General features: G+C 42.1%; 1 protein-coding gene across 3 annotated transcripts; it reads right to left on the bottom strand.

The window, feature by feature from the left end:
- Window positions 1-201: 201 nt before the first annotated feature.
- ahi1 (Abelson helper integration site 1) lies at window positions 202-19091 on the bottom strand. Of its 3 annotated transcripts, none has more exons than XM_021573796.2 (27): window positions 18995-19091; window positions 18536-18603; window positions 18275-18411; window positions 17511-18136; window positions 17113-17267; window positions 16685-16874; window positions 16201-16393; window positions 15974-16069; window positions 15692-15877; window positions 15243-15392; window positions 14870-15002; window positions 13831-13954; window positions 11607-11836; window positions 11340-11446; window positions 11078-11196; window positions 9339-9469; window positions 8921-9061; window positions 7694-7884; window positions 7536-7581; window positions 7405-7457; window positions 7123-7240; window positions 6508-6566; window positions 6250-6318; window positions 2607-2769; window positions 2253-2377; window positions 1749-1828; window positions 202-848 (listed from the first exon to the last, which is right to left on the bottom strand). In XM_021573796.2, the coding sequence occupies exons 2-27, from the start codon at window positions 18543-18545 to the stop codon at window positions 656-658; spliced, it is 3825 nt and encodes a 1274-aa protein (XP_021429471.2). In that variant the 5' UTR covers window positions 18546-18603; window positions 18995-19091; the 3' UTR covers window positions 202-655. The 3 variants fall into 3 exon arrangements, with proteins under 3 accessions (XP_021429471.2, XP_021429469.2, XP_021429470.2); XM_021573794.2 differs by having other exon boundaries at window positions 7381-7457; XM_021573795.2 differs by having other exon boundaries at window positions 7381-7457; window positions 18988-19091.
- Window positions 19092-19831: the final 740 nt, after the last annotated feature.

Consider the following 19831-nt stretch of genomic DNA (forward strand, 5'->3'; position numbering starts at 1 on the left):
TTTCCTCACTGACTGCAGAGTTCCAAATTACATTAGTCTGGTCAAATAAAATAGGGAATTCATAATAAAAGATAACAGATTTTGTCAACTATCTGTGTTTGAGATAGTTTTGTATCACATTCAAAGAGATAATTATTTTGTATATGTATTTAGCTATATGTACCATACGTTTCTAACAAAACAGATTTTCCTCACTCATAACACATTTCAAAGTTGTTATATTTAACATAATCACTGCGGACATATTTAAAGATATGACTAGCAACTGTAATTTTCTGTAATTACAGAAATACATATAAAAAACAATTCACTTGGCAACTATTTTTAATTGTATTGTATCCAATAAATAGGATAAAAACAGCCAAACATACAAAATCTCTCCAGGACTGATACTACATTATAGGACATAATAGTAAACTTTTTAAAATTCAGATGTTCTAAAATATTTTTTTTAATCAATAGTTATTCAGACATCATTTAAAAAATATTTGAACCCCCCCCCCCCCCCCCTCCCCCCACACACAATAAAACAATATGTGTACGCTTTACAGGATGGTTTCCATTATTAACATATTTGTTATCTTCTGTTCAAAAGGGAATTTAGCGTTAAAAAACAGCTCTTAGTGTATGTACTCTTAACCATAGGTCCATGGGTCTAGGTATCAGGCTCCAAGGCTCTGTTAGACTGTCCTCTCCTGGGGCTGGGGGGCAGTGGTCTGCTGCCTGCAGCATTGGCCCTCCTCTTGGTAGATGACGTTCCTGGGGCATCAGGGTCGGAGAATGTGGCCGGTGGTGGTGATGACGGAGCTTCTAACTTCTTCACTAACTTCTTTTTCTTCTTCTTCACTCTTGAGAAATATGGGGGAAAAACACATTGGCCTGACATAATTTTTTTAATATATATATATATATATAAAAATAAAAAATAAAAAACTTTAGGAAGGGGAACTGGCAAGAGGTCAGCAGGAAGTAGTCAGCATGACCATAAAATACAAGAGCACATACAAGGAAAATACATTCCAAACAATTACAGCGGTCAACAACATCTCAGTCAATCAGAGTTTTAAACTCACTCAGAGATACCCTCGTGCCCAGTTCAAAGTATTTCGTAGCTCTCTACAAGACCAAAGAGCATTATGGGACAATAATTGTTTCAGCTTCACAATATGCTGTCTAAAACTTAGTTCAAATGCCTAGATACTATTTCAAATCAGTGAATCATCATCAAACAATCATAATTCACAGTTAAAATCTGCAAGTGACTCCATTTGTTGAGAAAGTTGTTTGAGAATGTCATCAAATGCTAGTAAATCCAGAAAAGCCTTCTCAATTTTAGAGGCACAAGAGTAAACGATTGTGTCGTCAGAATATTGTTGGAGTTCTGCAGATTTTCCATTGCTTCCTATATCATACAGTGTAATAAGGGCAGGCCCTAAAATGGAACCTCAAGAGACCCCTTTTGTAAGCTGTCAAAAGTCTGATTTCATGCCCTCCAGTGCCACACACTGGTTCCAAAACGAACTCTCTGACAGAACACAATCTAACACGTCAGCACTTAAACCAATTGTATGTCATCTAATAATGTATCTCGTATAATGTATAAGCTATAATGTATCTAGTAAGTTCATTTTCTTCCCATTTTCTCGCCATGTGGTTAGAACACGAGTGTACAAAATTAACTATCAGGGATGATATCGGAGCCACTGCTGTGACTTATGAGGACTGTTGCTGTGAGGAAGAGGACTTACTTGGTGGCAGCAGGCTGCTCAGGGTCTGTGTCCAGCTCAGAGATGAACTTGAGTTCCCCAGAGACAACGGCAGCTGACACCTGTGAGCGGAGGGAGAGTAATCAAAGAAAAGAAGGTACAAGGAAATTAACAGTAATTCCTACAACCTTGGTTCCCTGAAGAAGGGGAACGAGATGATCTCTAGGTTGAAGATGACAAAGGTTAAGACAACAGGATTCTAATATCCCATAACTCTTAGCAACAATGAGACTAGCTGTGCTAGTTAGCAACGGCGCTAGTAGTTAGCGACATCGCTGGTCCCAGATTTGTGACGACGTTGTCTTAACCTGTCGATTTTCGACCTAGGATGAGCCAAGGACTGTATTGGTGGAGGGGATGTCTGGGTAAATTCTAAAATAAATCATCAATCAATAACTTTATTTGAAGTACCCTTCTCCATCAGAACCAAGAGACACTTTAGCTACACCACACAACGATCGCTGAAACAGAACCCAGTCGCCTTACCTTGGTAGGTGTCAACCTCCCATCTGATTGGTCAGTCCGTTCAGAAGGGGGGACTGATAGGTCGGTCTGTTCAGACAGGGCAGACTGTGCCTTTAGGGCCTGAGACAGCTCCTCGTTGTAATCCCCTGGGGCAGACGAGAGAAATAGCTCAGCAACAAACAACACATCCATACAGACTTGACTTTATAGGCTCCATATCCACATGGGTTCTTTTTCATTGTCCTGTGTGGCTGAGTTGGTAAGAGTATGCTAGCAACACCACGGTGGGTTTCCCATAAGGATTAAGTTGCTTTGGAGAACGATGATAAGTGCATATATTATATTAATGTGGAAAATATATAAAGCTCTACATACGCTCTTCCGCCACATAGGTAGCTGGGAAGTATCCCTGCTGTCCGTTAGCCAGGCGTCCAAACCACCAGTTGTCGTTGTCTTTGTAGAGCACATAGATGACATCACCACGCTGTACCGTTAACTCATCTGACCGGGTAGCACTGTAGTCATACAAAGAGACAACCTGACAGAAAGAAAGAGAAATTAAAAGGATTTAAGAATGGTTGACCATGGTGTTAAAATAACGGATCATTTTAAATTGTCATATTTGATTGTTGGGTATAGTATGATCCAGAGTACAGTCACATGGCTTGGACTCGAGTCAGACTCGAGTCACAAATATGATGACTTGCAACTCGACTTTAACACCAATGACTCGTGACTTAAATTGGACTTGAGCCTTTTGACTTGAACTGACTTGATACCCTCCCCAAGCCCAAATATAAAACATTATGCTGTTAAAAAAAGTGTGCAGCGCATCAACTCTTCATTTAACGGATTACAGTTTGAATCGGACAGCAGCCGGCGGGTGAATTCAGATGGAGCCCTTGGAAAGATGATACCCAAATTATTATTTTCAGATATAAAGACTACGCTGTATCAACAAAAAAAACGGATTGCAACTTGCAAAACATGCGGGAAGAAAATGACAGACGGAGGAGGCGCAACAACTTCCAACTGTGTTCAACGTTTGAAGCTGCTCAAAGAACGGTAAGTCGTGGCTAATATAGCCGACAGCTATATCATTTATAACTTTACTAGTGTAGCATGTAGGCTAACATAACGTTAAATCAATGAGCCTCCACACAGTTAGTCAGTGCAGGAACGTGATCATTGCACCCAAGATTGAGCTACAAATGGCTAGGCAATTGGTAGCCTAAATCCTGACTGATGTTACTGCTGTTCGTAAAACCATTGACATACGTTAGCCTACTGTAACCACACACAGAGAGGGGGTGGGTGTGTGTGTGCTAAGGTTGGGCGATTGGGGGGGGGGGGGGGGGGGGGTCTTTCTCATGGCTACTGATGGGGTCAAATTTGGGTCATGATAAGGGCTGCACCAATTGTATTATAATTATTAATTATGCTTACAGTGCCTTGCGAAAGTATTCGGCCCCCTTGAACTTTGCGACCTTTTGCCACATTTCAGGCTTCAAACATAAAGATATAAAACTGTATTTTTTTGTGAAGAATCAACAACAAGTGGGACACAATCATGAAGTGGAACGACATTTATTGGATATTTCAAACTTTTTTAACAAATCAAAAACTGAAAAATTGGGCATGCAAAATTATTCAGACCCTTTACTTTCAGTGCAGCAAACTCTCTCCAGAAGTTCAGTGAGGATCTCTGACTGATCCAATGTTGACCTAAATGACTAATGATGATAAATACAATCCACCTGTGTGTAATCAAGTCTCCGTATAAATGCACCTGCACTGTGATAGTCTCAGAGGTCCGTCAAAAGCGCAGAGAGCATCATGAAGAACAAGGAACACACCAGGCAGGTCCGAGATACTGTTGTGAAGAAGTTTAAAGCCGGATTTGGATACAAAAAGATTTCCCAAGCTTTAAACATCCCAAGGAGCACTGTGCAAGCGATAATATTGAAATGGAAGGAGTATCAGACCACTGCAAATCTACCAAGACCTGGCCGTCCCTCTAAACTTTCAGCTCATACAAGGAGAAGACTGATCAGAGATGCAGCCAAGAGGCCCATGATCACTCTGGATGAACTGCAGAGATCTACAGCTGAGGTGGGATACTCTGTCCATAGGACAACAATCAGTTGTATATTGCACAAATCTGGCCTTTATGGAAGAGTGGCAAGAAGAAAGCCATTTCTTAAAGATATCCATAAAAAGTGTCGTTTAAAGTTTGCCACAAGCCACCTGGGAGACACACCAAACATGTGGAAGAAGGTGCTCCGGTCAGATGAAACCAAAATGTAACTTTTTGGCAACAATGCAAAACGTTATGTTTGGCGTAAAAGCAACACAGCTCATCACCCTGAACACACCATCCCCACTGTCAAACTTGGTGGTGGCAGCATCATGGTTTGGGCCTGCTTTTCTTCAGCAGGGACAGGGAAGATGGTTAAAATTGATGGGAAGATGGATGGAGCCAAATACAGGACCATTCTGGAAGAAAACCTGATGGAGTCTGCAAAAGACCTGAGACTGGGACGGAGATTTGTCTTCCAACAAGACAATGATCCAAAACATAAAGCAAAATCTACAATGGAATGGTTCAAAAATAAACATATCCAGGTGTTAGAATGGCCAAGTCAAAGTCCAGACCTGAATCCAATCGAGAATCTGTGGAAAGAACTGAAAACTGCTGTTCACAAATGCTCTCCATCCAACCTCACTGAGCTCGAGCTGTTTTGCAAGGAGGAATGGGAAAAAATGTCAGTCTCTCGATGTGCAAAACTGATAGAGACATACCCCAAGCGACTTACAGCTGTAATCGCAGCAAAAGGTGGCGCTACAAAGTATTAACTTAAGGGGGCTGAATAATTTTGCACTCCCAATTTTTCAGTTTTTGATTTGTTAAAAAAGTTTGAAATATCCAATAAATGTCGTTCCACTTCATGATTGTGTCCCACTTGTTGTTGATTCTTCACAAAAAAATACAGTTTTATATCTTTATGTTTGAAGCCTGAAATGTGGCAAAAGGTCGCAAAGTTCAAGGGGGCCGAATACTTTCGCAAGGCACTGTATGTTGTATTAATAGAAGGGGAAGGGTTATAAGACCCCTCCCCCACTACATTTATAGGGTCCATGACTACAGACAAACCTTATAATGTATATATTGTTAAAAATGGTTTCACAGTTCTTTTCTAGTCTCTGCCTCTTATAAAGAAAAGGTCAGAGATATGTGAGTTATTGCATGGGGTATGTGAGAAAGCACTTCAAAGATAAACACAGAACCCTGTTGGGGAGTAAAAGATTTGAGAGACTAGTCAGACATACCACTATAAATCAACTTGGGGAGTGGACATCTATTGCTGAGCCCTTAGAAAACACTGGAACTATTGTATATCTCTTGCAAGTTTGTATAGCTGTGTATACATGGGCTTGGTCTGAGGAGCAGAAGGTAATGACGTATGCAGTGACATCACTAGGGCTGGACTTCGGGCTTAATAAAATAACTTGGGACTTTTTCTATTTTGCAGAACTCAGGAGAGACATCAGTTGTATGTGTGATGTTTGATCTTTGACTTCTGTCTACAGCTGTATTTTGATTAAAATTGTTATGATTTATAAGTGCACATTTTGAGTGTTCCTTATTTGTTAAGTAAATAAAATGGAGCACAGAAAAATGGAACCAACACTACCCATGTATTTCCATGGAAATATAGAGTTTATTTGGAAAGTAATAAATATGTATATTTTTAAAAGCATTCATGATTTGTGTAAATGTAATATACTAACTATTACTCTTGTTAAAAATATTAAATGGTATTACATTTGGTGAAGAGCACATTATGACTTGTTTAGGACTCGAAACTCAAAGTTTAGGACTTGAGACTTGACTTGGGACTTGAGTGCTAAGACTTAGGACTTACTTGTGTCTTGTAAAACAATGACTTGGTCCCACCTCTGGTATGTTCTTATAATGCATACAGTTGTCAATGTTAGAATAAAAACAGGAACTTACCGTTTGCTGAACTGGTACCAAGGAATCTGCGTCCACTCTAATGGCTGTAGACAGATGATCAGGGATGCTCTGAGGGAAGAAAGGGAACGCTCCTAAACTTCCATTCCATATTCAACTTCATGTGTTACGTCGCTTTCTTTCAGATAGATAAAGAAAATATTCAGCCCACAAGACTAAAATAAAGTTACTGTTAAAACCCAATAAAATACACATAAAAGGAAGCAACGATAATAGCATAACATTATAACGATGCCTTACAGTCTGTAGCCTGAGAGATGGAGCTCTTCCTAGATGCTGGCCCACTGGGCTGAAACCACCTGCAAACAGAAGAGAAAGAAGAGAAAGGAAATACCAGATGAATATATTAACATCTAAGACCTCAAAGCATACATTATCGTAGAGGTGTGAACACCTACAGACAGCGTTGAAGACAAGGAGAGGCCCGTCTTGGTCTTTATGTACAGTGAACATGCTGCTCTGTAAGATCCTTAACAGCTCTAGTGAGTCTGGGAATGTTGCGTTTTTGGTAAATCCTTCCTTTGCTTTGTTGTTGAAATGTCTGGCCAAAGCTCTCATTCTGCATGAATGTGTCCTTAAGCTCATTTGGGTAAACGGACCTCAATTCTTACAAATTATTGACGACACAGTGGTTCGTTCACAGAGCTGCTTAGATTCATAGGCCCTGTAACAGTAAAATCTGTCTCCTTCCCTTCATCTGAACTGACAGGGAAAATCTTGACAGTTGGAAGCTCATCTTTAGGCAGGCTTTCACCTGGTCAGTTCTTTTAGAATAAGGATCAGGGTAATGAAGGCCAGGAGGCGAGGAGTGGACCGATTTTTTTTCAGAGAAAGGGCATGTCTAGAGCCACTCACGGTTCTGGGAGGTGAGAGTTGCCTGGGGGATGAACTGAGCTCCGAGGGAACTAGACAGCTGCAGTTTGGAGTGTGGTGACAGGAGGGATGGAGGAGGCAGGGACGAGTTCAAGCTCATCTGAAAACAGCAGAAGAATCATTCATTTTCCATTATTACAGGGAAACTGAAATGTGTTCTGCTATATCCCAACCCCTCCAGACAACACACATACACACAGAGGTTGGTGGACAATAAAACGGCTAATTTTAAGGGCTTACAGAGTTAATGAGAGTACTACTTACTGGGCTGGCTTCCTGAGATAGGCTCCTCCCCATCTGATACATGCCCGCTTTATCTACAAACCACAAAAACATGTCAAACAAATTTCAACATATTGTCGCATAAACATACCAATATCATTGTTAAAGCATACCTTGCTCATACAGGTGTTCCACAACAGAGAAACTCCGAGATGGTTCCTACAAAAACATGAGTAAATTCTAGTTAGGGTAAATCATTATGCAAACTCAGTTTGAGGTCAAAATATCATTCACGTTTTTAAAACTAAATCAAAACAAGATTTGTACTCACTAGAACAGAGTCCAGTTTATCTTTGACACGCTGCATCTTCATAGACAGTCTGGCTGCTCTGGCGAAGCAGTCCATGGCTGCTCCGGAGGTGTCCTGGAATGTTACTGGGTCGGATGTGTTCCTGAACATCTTAGTGTCGGCTGATCCAGACCTGCTGTGGCCCTTCAGACTCTCCACCTCCAGCTGGGCCGCTGAGAAGAAACAGAGAGAAAATGTGTTTTTGTTTTGTCTTTATTGTGTGTATTCCATCAGGGACCACGATGGAAACAAGTATAATTGCTTTAACGTGTTACCCCCCCGTGTTGTACTCAGCTCAACCGTTTCCCAATAAATCAATCAGATTTTCCTCTCAGTCCACAAAACAGACAAAAATACTCATCCAGTCTACCCAATCTCAAGGCCTACCATTTTCGAACATCCCAAAACAGACTAAGTTTACACAAAATATTCATAAGCCTATAAACCAGGGGTGTCAAACTAATTTTGCCCCGGGGCCGCATTCGGTCTTCAACGAGGTCCGGAGGGCACCACAAAAAATGTGTTATGTTTCCTCGCTGTCAAAATTACCAAAACATTGTCCTCTATCCATTATTTTGGAAATTTTCAATGCTCCCTGACCATCTAGTGTCCATTTCTGTGATTAATAGCGAGCTGGGAAGAGCTGGAAAGTGTAAGAATGAGGTAGGTCCATTATAATTTCTACACAGTTTTGATTTGGTTTTAGTCACCCCTGCTATAAACAGTCAAATGGCTCCTACACTAATGACTCAAGTTGTGTGGAATCAAGACTTAGTAACGCCAGAGACATCCCACTCCCTAATTTATTCTGATCGAGGCGGTGCCACTCTGGTCTACTTATTGGCACCCGTCCCGCGGAGGGGATGCTCCAGACCAAGACATCTCACTGGCAAATGTTTTCTGGGTGGGATGAGAAGGGAGGGGACAATAAGTAGACCAGAGCCAGTTGTTACCTCACTCACGTTGGAAAGCATGCCCACCTACACAGAGATGGAATGCCCACCTACACAGACAGGAACATTTAAACAATTTTACAATGGTAAATGGCTTGAGTGAACTATCTTTATTTAACCACCATCTTTGGTAACGCCACTGTCCTCTTACAATACAATTATTTGAATGCTCTGAGCAAGGTACTCAGGCACAGCTGAGTGTTCCTAAGACCTTCTCATTGCGTGATCGATCTCAGTACAATAATGAGCTGCTCACCTCTGCGGTCGTACAAGTAGACGTGCACAGGCTGGTTCTGACCGAAGGCACAGAAGGCCACCATGTTCTCATGAGGGTGGAAGCCCACACCACGGAGGGCTGTGGGGTAACACAGCTCCGAGTACACCGCCACCTGGTCACCTGGTAGATGCAGGCACAAAACCAGCAGTTATTATTGATCATAACAACAAAACAAAAAAAACAACGCATGCACTTAGCTAGAGACAGTTTCCCCAGATACAGATTTAAATTAGTCCTGGAACAAAAAACTATTTCAAAGGAGATTATCCTTTGAGCAGGTTTTTTAGTCCAGGACTATACTTAATCTGGATATCGGGAAACTGTCCCTAAATGCATAGATTATTAGTTTGTGTCTAAATTCATACTGGATGATCAGATGTGGCTGTCTTGTCCTCACCTGTTTCTGCGTTCCACACGTAGGCCATTCCATCCTCGCTGCCTGAGAAGATGAAGCTCCCACAGGGTGTGAACGTGCTGTGGATCCTCTCCCTGTAGTTAGTGGCACCTGTGTATTTCTTCACAGCCAAACTGCAACAACACACACACACAAATACATTTTAGAAGTCTGTACATTAGATCAATAAAAGGACATGGAAACTTACTTGAGTTGTGGCAATACAGAACTACACTCACCGGATAGTTTATTAGATACACCCCGTTCACAAAAATGGATCGCTCCTACAGACAGTGAGTCACGTGGCCGTGGCTTGCTATATAAAGCAGGCAGACAGGCATCGAGGCATTCAGTTACTGTTCGATTGAATGTTAGAATGGGAAAAATGAGTGACATAAGCGACTTTGAGCGTGGTATGATCGTCAGTGGCAGGCGCGCCGGATCCAGTATATCAGAAACAGCCGCCCTCCTGGGATTTTCATGCATGGCAGTATAGGAACATTTTGAAGATAAATACACAACACAGAGGATGAGAGGACGAGAGTACTAGAGTACTAATGGTCAATAGCGATTTGTAAATAGGAGTTGGGTTTCAGTTCAACAGCCGTTAAGGATCTGTGGAATGTCACTCCTGAACTCAGAGCGACGTGTGCTACGTTGTCATGGGTCTATACATTGAGTCGGGGGCAGGATACTTGTTATTTGGCCATTGGCCAAGTTGTCCTGTAAGGACTTCTGATTGGTCAACCCCAGGCCCTAGCCTGTAGGGGGGTTGGGGGTTGGGGGTTATAAATGACATCCTGTTCCTTTGTTCAGTGGAGAAAAGCTGAGGAGAGGGGAGACTGAACATCTGAACATCTATCTCTCAGCATAACATCTTGATTTGTCCTTCTCAAATAAACCTATTTTTCTCCCCCTGATTTGCTTTGGAGTTCGTGTTATTGAAAAATAACATCAATTGCCAACAGCAGTGTCTAGGGTTCACCGAGAATGGTGCGACAAACAAAAAACATCCAGTCAGTGGCAGTACTGTGGGCGAAAACAGCTCGTTGATGAGAGGTCGAAGGAGAATGGAAAGAATCGCTGTGCAAGCTAACAGGAGGGCCACAAACTGACAAATAACGGTGCAGTACAACAGTGGTGTGCAGAACGGCATCTCTGAACACACAACTCATTGATCCTTGTCACGGATGGGCTATTGCAGCAGAAGACCACACCGGGTTTCATTCCTACCAGCTAAAAACAAGAAGAAGCGTCTCCAGTGGACACGCGATCACCAACACTGGACAATTGAGGAGTGGAAAAACATTGCCTGGTCCGATGAATCCCAGTTCCTGTTGTGTCATGTTGTTGGCAGAGTCAGGATTTGGCATGTAGCATGAGTCCATGGACCCCATCCTGCCTGGTACAGGCTGGTGGTGGTAGTTTAGTGGTGTGGGGAATGTTTTCCTGGCACATGTTAGGTCCCTTGAGCAACGAATGTTTTTCTGACACATTGTAGAATCCATTCCCTGAAGAATTCAGGCTGTTCTGGAGGCAAAGGGGGGTCCGACCCGGTAATAAATGGGTGTACCTAATAAACTGGTACACCCATTTAGTATCGGGTCGGACCCCCCTTTGTGTATATCGATCATAATAACATGTTGGGAACAAGTACAAAGATAGTGAACATTTTTGTACTCAGGGCACCATTGCGAATGAGGCTCTGGTCTCAATTGGGCTTTAAAAATATATATATTTACACTCTGAGATCCATCACCCTGACAACGCTGTCTTTGGCATGGATCAGTAGACGGCGACCATTAGGATGGACCTCTAACGTGTTGATGGGAAGCCCACTCAGGTCACTCTCTCCTATCTCCTGCAGAACAAAATAAAGTATTAATCCAGCTCTCCAATGTGAATGACTGAATAGACTTCCTTGACCCCCAGAGGGGACATTGTCACCAGCATAAGACACATTTTGGGTGAACATTTCATGCAATAAAATGATTGTTCTCAAACCTTCTCAATCTTCCAGTGACGACACGGTCTCTGATGCAGACTGTCATCAACCGACGTCCTCCACACAATGATGAACCCAACGTTGTCTGCAGAGAACATTCGGTTTCCTGAATAAATGTACAATAAACACATTACACATCCACCAAATGCCATGAATAGATACTCTAGCCAGGAACCAAAAAAACGGTTATTCTCTAACAGAAAGAGACTGCTGGAGTAAAAAGTGCTTCATAAAAAATGTGATTGATTGATTTACTGATTCCGTACCTTCGGAGTCGAAACACAGAGCGTTGATGAAGCTCTTGTGACCCTCGAACTCCTGGAGCAGCAGTCCGTTGACATCTTTGACGTTCACCCTCCAGACCCTCACCAGACAGTCGTACCCAGCCGTCACCACCATGCCCTGGGCCGTAGGATGGTACTGAGCACAGTAGACAAACGACGGGTGGGGGAGCACCTTCTGGGCGATGGCCTGGAGCCTCTGCACGTTCCACACTCTACAAGATACAATTGAGAGGGTTGAGAGGGATCATAGTGTTGAATAATTAAATCAGGATATCAGACATGTCAAAGAAGAGAATGTAAGTGCTGATGACGTACGGACTGCTAAGCTTGCTGAGTAAACTCACCCTTACTTATACCCACCGTGTCCTCATGTTACTGAGCGTACTACACCACACATCATTGATACTGAACAAAAATATAAAATGCAACAATTTTTACTGAGTTACAGTTCATATACACAAAAGTAGTAGGGCTAATTACCAACAAAGACGAGACAGCCTACAGGGAGGAGGTGAGGTCCTCACCTCCCTGGGTGTGTGGTGCCAGGAAAATAACCTCTCACCCAACGTCAACAAAATAAAGGAGATGATCGTGGACTTCAGGAAACAGCACAAGGAGCACCCCCCTATCCACATTGACAGGACCGTAGTGGAGAAGGTGGAAAGCATCAAGATCCTCGGCATACACATCACTGACAAACTGAAATGCTCCATCCACACAGACAGTGTGGTGAAGAAGGTGCAACCTTTTTTTAATGTTAACTTTCACTGCTATGCAGATGACACACAGCTGTACATTTCAGTGAAACATGGTGAAGCCCCAAACTTGCCCTCGCTAGAAGCCTGTGTTTCAGACATAAGGAAGTGGACAGCTGCAAACTTTCTACTTTTAAACTCGGACAAATCAGAGATGCTTGTTCTAGGTCCCAAGAAACAAAGATATCTTCTGTTGAATCTGACAATTAATCTTAGTGGTTGTACAGTCGTCTCAAATAAAACTGTGAAGGACCTCGGCGTTACTCTGGACCCTGATCTCTCTTTTGACGAACATATCAAGACTGTTTCAAGGACAGCTTTGTTCCATCTACGTAACATTGCAAAAATCAGAAACTGTCCAAAAATGATGCAGAAAAATTCATCCATGCTTTTGTTACTTCTAGGATAGACTACTGTAATGCTCTACTTTCCGGCTACCCGGATAAAGCACTAAATAAACTTCAGTTAGTGCTAAATACAGCTGCTAGAATCCTGACTATAACCAAAAAATGTGATCATATTACTCCAGTGCTAGCCTCCCTACACTGGCTTCCTGTCAAGACAAGGGCTGATTTCAAGGCTTCCTGTCAAGACAAGGGCTGATTTCCACCCACCCACCCACCCACCAACCGGGGAGCCAGGCTGACCCAATCAGTTTTTCCCCACAAAAGAGCTTTATTACAGACAGAAATACTCCTCATTTTCATCAGCTGTCCGTATGGCTGGTCTCAGATGATCCCACAGGTGAAGAAGCTGGAAGTGGAGGTCCTGGGCTAGCGTGGTTACACATGATATTCGGTTGTGAGGCCGGTTGGAAGTACTGCCAAATCCTCTAAAATGACGCTGAGGGCGGCTTATGATTGAGAAATTAACATTACATTCTTTGGCAAAAGCTCTGGTGGACATTCCTGCAGTCAGCATGCCAATTGCATGCTCCCTCAACTTGTGGCATTATGTTGTGTGACAAAACTGCATATTTCAGAGTGGCCTTTTATTGTCCCCAGCACAAGGTGCACATGCGTAAGGATAATGCTGTTTAATCAGCTTCTTGATATGCCACACCTGTCAGGTGGATGGATTATCTTGGCAAAGGAGAAATGCACACTAACAGGGATGTAAACAAATTTGTGCACAAAATTGTAGAGAAATAAGGTTTTTGTGCATTTGGAACGTTTCTGGGATATTTTATTTCAGCTCATGAAACATGGCCCAACTCTTTACATGTTGAGTTTATATTTTTGTTCAGTACAGTATATTGTGCATGCGCCATTAGAGGCATTGTGCCTAGTGCACACATGCCCCCTAGAGGAGCTATGTGGGTATGACTTCAATCAATTATATTAGTGACAACACATTCACAAATATATCCTAAGCATCAGCGTAATCTAATCGAGGCTCCATGTTTATCCTTCCCAGGCAGGGTATATTTGAGGTACAGGTAGACCATTTACCTGACGGTGCCATCAGAGGAGGAAGACAGGAGGCTCCAGTCGTCTCTGGACCAGCAGAGATCATACACGATACTGAGGTGGCCGTTGAAGGCAGCCAACACCTTGCCTGAAGGAATCTCATACACTGAGAAAAAAAAACGATGAGATAACTTCAATAATAAAATACAAAAATTCACACCTGTTTGGGGTAAGCACACAGAATTCATTCCTCAAGTGAATCAATCTCCTTAGCTCAGTGTAAGTGATGTTTTAGGGTGTTTTCACACTTGCAACAAGGCACCAAAGATATACTGCAAAACATTTGGCAAAGCAATTAAACTTTTTGTCCTGAATACAAAGTGTTATGTTTGGGCCAAATCCATTACTGAGTACCACTCTCCATATTTTCAAGCATATGTTATAGATATGCTTGTAATCATTAAGTACTGTGGAGTTTTTCAGGATAAAAAAAAAATCAACGGAATGGAGCTAAGTACAGGCAAAATCCTAGAGGAAAACCTGGTTCAGTCTGCTTTCCACCAGACACTGGGAGATTAATTCACCTTCCAGCAGGACAATAACCTAAAACACAAGGCCAAATCTACACTGGAGTTGCTTACCAAGAAGACAGTGACTGTTCCTGAGCGGCCGAGTTACAGTATGACTTTAATCTATGGCAAGACTTGAAAATTGTTGTCTAGCAATGATCAACAACCAATTTGACAGAGCTTGATGAATTTTTGAAATAATAATGGGCAAATGTTGCACTATCAGGATGTGGAAAGCTCTTAAGAGACTTACCCAGAAAGACTACAAAGTATTGACTCAGGGGTGTGAATACTTAAGTAAATGAGACATTTCTGTATTGCATTTCTAAAAACATGTTTTCCCTTTGTCATTATAGGGTATTGTGTGTAAATGGGCGAGAAAAATAATCTATATAATCCATTTTGAATTAAGGCTGTAACACAACAAAATGTGGAATAAGTCAAGGGGTATAAATACTTTCTGAAGGCACTGAGCACTAAGGTGGCTCCGAGTAGGGGTTTACAATTCTTACCTATGACGGGGAAGGCATCTCTGTCAGCACACGCAGCAGCCAGCTTCCTCCCGTCGTGGGAGAATCGTATCGTGAAACAACCCATCTGACCACCACGGAACGACAGCATGGGCTTATTAGGGATCCGGCACACCTGCAACACAAATACAACTTCATCAAATAACACATCTGGGGATAATTGATGGCATTTCTGGATTTCCCAGCAAACGCACGACCACCACAGGACGTTGTGTAAATGTTGTGTTTCTCAACATGCCATCATGACTTTATAACAACAATTGGACAGCCCTTGAATTGGGTAGCAGTTAGATACTGTTCGACAACAGAACAGAGAGTCGAGATTCTTAGAATAGAAGTTCTTTAGTAAACAGACCTGCCCAGGCATTCTGCTCCAACGGAGCTCAGGTTTGTTGCTTAGAGGTTGTGTTATGGTTCTCCTGGTGATCTCACTCTGCAGCTCGCTAAAGGAAGTGGAGCCTCTCTCCTGCTGCAGGGCCATCATGGAGCGGATGCTAGGGTCCACCTACACAACAGACCAGCACAGCATATGGTCAAACCTCAACAGCCTAAAACAGCATTGGACCAAACCACAACTCTCCCTTTGGGAAATAAAACAGCCCAAAACAGCAACTCCTTATGGATGAAGATTTTATTTCTACAACTAAACTGCTACTACTACTAACGTACTAATAGATTATTATTATACTACTGCTATTAGTATTATTAGCATTATCATCATAGTGGTGGTAGTGGTAGTTTTGCTAAAGCAGACATATCAGTAACATGTTTGTGTAGTATGATTTCAAAGCAGTATCGACTTACATGATCAGGTAGTTTGAGGCCTTTCACAGTGATGTAGAGGGTGGATGTGTATCTGCTACGGGGATATCTCCTCCACCAGTCCACTACCTCAATTGTATTTTCTTGTCTCTTGCCCCGGGGAGGGGGACAGAAGAGCTGCAAACGCAGTTTACTGTCGATGTTCAGCACTCCGTTAGTGCCCACAAGCTGCAGGGAGCCGAGATGTAGAAATAAATTGTTACAAATCTCTTTTTTTCTTCAATAATGGATATTCATAACTGAAAATATTTCTAAATGCATTACCTTTAGAAACGCCCAGGCGATTTTTCGAAAACCTCGTTCATGTCTGTCGACGTCAACATTGGCTCTGGCTTCCTCCATGGTCATAAAATCCAGGACCTGAAATATATTTAAAAGACAATCTTTTCAAAATGGCCTTTAGGAAAAAGTTTTGAGTTTACATCTGGTTAATGCTTGACGTGTGTCAAGATATTGGTGTCACAAACCCATCCTCTTTTCATTATTTTTACCTCAAAAAAGAGCATAACTCTAGGGCCTTCATGGTTATCCTGGAGGAAATATCCAAAGCGCTCGTTGAAGATGATCTGCTCATCCCACTCTGGAACTGTTGATTTGTTCTTCTTGAAGTCAAAAGGCTGGGTGATGATGGGAAGGATATGCTCCACACTCTCCTGCTCGTAGAATGACGAGACCGGGCGGTGACTGCAAAATATGGAGAGGGACACAAAAACGATTTGATCACAATTCTCGTCACCGCCAGTTTTTACGTTTGTTGTGACGGCAACATTTAACAATTAGCCTGGTTCCAGATTGGTTTGTGCTGCCAACTGCTATGGTCATAGTCAGATCGATTTAAGCTGCAAACTGCTATGTTTATTTCCAAACAACAACCAGAGGAGTTGAATAACAGCACAAACAGATCTGGACCACCAAGCTAATAACATCAAAAACCCACAATTAACAAAATCACAAACTAACCAACCCATTTCTCACCTGTCCTCTTTTTTCACGTATTGCCCAGTCATCTCGTCAATAACGTGGATCTTGACCATGGGGTGTGAGACCAGCAGGTCAGTCTTCAGGCGGTCTGTCCTGTGGATGTAGACTCCCAGGACCAGGTTGTCATCAAAGACTGGTCTCCGAGGAGTTTCAACAATCTCTGTATCACTCTCCTCCTTCACCACTACCACCAAGGAAAGAAGTGTTACTCAATGTTATTTTCATGTTATTCACCTTTCAAGTAGAGTATTTTGTGCTTCCATATCTTCGTACCATAGTATCACACTAACTAATGTTACTGAAGATAGCAAAAACAAAACATCACACCAACTTTTCAAGAACAGCTTAGCCACATAATTCCTAACTGTTCATAATGCAAGTTGTATGACCAGCTGAATGTTTTCTTAGCTTTTTATACCCACATTGTTTCATTTTTTTCTTCTTTTTGCCTTTTGATTTTAAAGATTCTAGTCTGTCCTCCTCGTCGTCCTCTTGGTGGCTTTCTTGGCTCTTCTCTTTGGACCTCTTCCTTTCAGTGACGTCGTCAGACTGGCTGCTCTGCAGATCTTCTATCATACTGTAAAACCAAAATGGAAAATAAATATGATAATCTATTCTATGGTATTAGTGGGTAATGTAGGTTTATAGCCTGATCCCAGATCTGTTTTTGCTTTTTAGCCATCTTCTATGGACATTGTTATGCCAAGAATATGTCCATAAAGGTTGACAAGATAGAACAAACAGATCTGGCTCGGTCATTTACAGCTTTCTTCCAGGTTCATGTAAACCTCACTAGTTATCCTGTAAGACTCCTACACACCTCGTCTCCCTCTCCGAATCCAATGACGACCTCAGCTTCTTCTTCTTCTTCTTTGCACCTTCATTGTTTAATGTTACTACTTCCTGAGTGGCAGCGTTGGTCTTGTCTGTTGTTGACTTCTTGTGTACAGTCTTCTTCACAGTAGCCATCTCCTCTTCCTGTGCCATCTGCTTCTGGTACTCATGAAGTAACTCATCCTCAGCTTCCACCGCAACCTCACCCTGGACCCCGGACACCTCCTCTCTTCCTTTGCTGTTCCCTTTCTTACTCTTTCTCCTCTGTATATTCGCAGGGTCTTCCGACTCTAAGGAGGCCTTGGATTTGGGTGTTTTGGCATTTCCAGCAGTACTATCAGTCTGGTCGATTTGAATGATATAACTGTCCTCCTGCTGCACTGGGGCTGGAGGCAGCTCCCTTTTACTTTTCCTCTTCCCTTTGGTTGGTTGCTCCTCCTCATCCTGGTTCCCATTGTTGTTGTTGTTTACCTTCTCTGTTACCTCCCTCTCCCTACGCTTGTTCTTGGTGAAACGAGGGCTGCCCTGGTCAGCGTGGTAGGTGTTCTGATGAACAGTCTCATCGTCCTCTAGGTCTTTCACAATGTCAAGGTTTTGTTTCAAAGTTTGGAGCTGAACGAGAAGAGGTAAGAATAGGTAAGCATATACATCTATGTGCATGGAAGTTAATTTTACAGAGACCATGCACAACAAATATTGTTAAAGTGATTTCAGCGCCAAACCTTCTTGATCTGACCTATTCCAACTTACCACAATACTCTCCTGCTCTGGCTGATCTGGGCTCTTCTTCTTCTTCACTTTTTTCTTCTCCAATGTAGCCGGCTCTGTGTATCTCTTGAAGACCTCGTCAAATCTGGCCCTGGTTTTAGCTCGGGCTTCACTCTCACCTAGAGAAGAAATATAGTGTGCTACTCTGTTTACTTTATTCATAAGGCCAGGTATCAATTTATTAACCATACTATGTAGCTATAATTACAGTCAATGTTTGGAAAATACTGCAATTGTGTATACCTGCTGGCATTCTCGAATGCTGAAGTGACACTCATTCTGCATGCAAAGGGCCAAGGGAGACTTTCTTCCTAAAAAAATGCAAGGCAGCAGACTAATCAGATTGCTAATTTAGCTATCTAGTTAGCTAACGTTAGTTCACAATACAATGGTATGGGTCTGACTGCAAACAATGGAACTTTTCTAAATGTTATTTGAACAATATGCAAGCCTGCCTAGTTAGTCAATTTTGACCAGATGGGTTAGGCCTATTCAACTGATGACAACAAACATAGCTAGCTGACTAGCTAGCTTGCCGTTATAGCTAAGTTGCTAACGTTACTGACATTAGCTCATGCTAGCTAATCTGGCTAGATAGGGTGACCACAATGATGCCAAACTTAGCGGTGTTTTGCAATATTGTTTATTTACATGAATGTACATGCAGACTAACATCGACAACCTGAAAAACATACAATTTACCACAATATTTGAGTAAACGATTGGGACCACGCCACTGGCTCCGTTGCGATGGTTTCCAAAACAACAACAGCAGTGATAGGGTAAAAATATTGTGGATGACGTTCCAGCCATGGTCTTCGATTTCACCAATGATCATCGCGGAGCGAAAGTATCCTCCGCCCATCTAACGTCCGGCTGAATCCCATTTAATTTTTTTGCAATATGTGTGCAATGTAACTTTTATCAATCAGTAATATTTCCTTGGAGAATATATAGATGAAAATGTATCCAAGACATTGCACATCAGCCATTTTTTCACCATATCTGAATCTACTCTGCAGAACTCTACTTTTGGATAGCAATTAATTCACAGGAAAACGTATATGCATTTATCTTTTACGTATTTAGCATTTTAATGAATGTTAAGTCATATTTCTCTGTATGTAATGAACAAGCTCAGAATATGTGGAATGGCAAAGAAACATGCAGCCCCCACATACAGTTGCGAGTTCAGCAGGACGCAACGCTCAGATAGAAATAGCCTACGTAGAACAAACATACCTCTCTGACATGTAGAATCACATCAGCTCTAGCCATGGCATTTCTATATGCAACGTTCGAAAACGTTTAGCAACTGAACTTGGCCCTGGTATAATATTTTAGTAGCCTTTGGCAGATGCATGTTTTTGGTGCATGAATTAAGCAAGAAGGCCGCCCAGTGGTTAGAGCGTTGGACCAGTAACCGAAAGGTTGCTGGATCGAATCCCCGAGCGGACAAAATATGTTAACCCACTGTTCCCCGGTAGGCCATCATGGTAAATAAGATTGTTTTTCTTAATTAACTGACTTGAGTTAAAT

The sequence above is a fragment of the Oncorhynchus mykiss genome, chromosome 19 (genome assembly GCF_013265735.2).
Source record: "Oncorhynchus mykiss isolate Arlee chromosome 19, USDA_OmykA_1.1, whole genome shotgun sequence".
Classification (NCBI taxonomy): domain Eukaryota; kingdom Metazoa; phylum Chordata; class Actinopteri; order Salmoniformes; family Salmonidae; genus Oncorhynchus; species Oncorhynchus mykiss.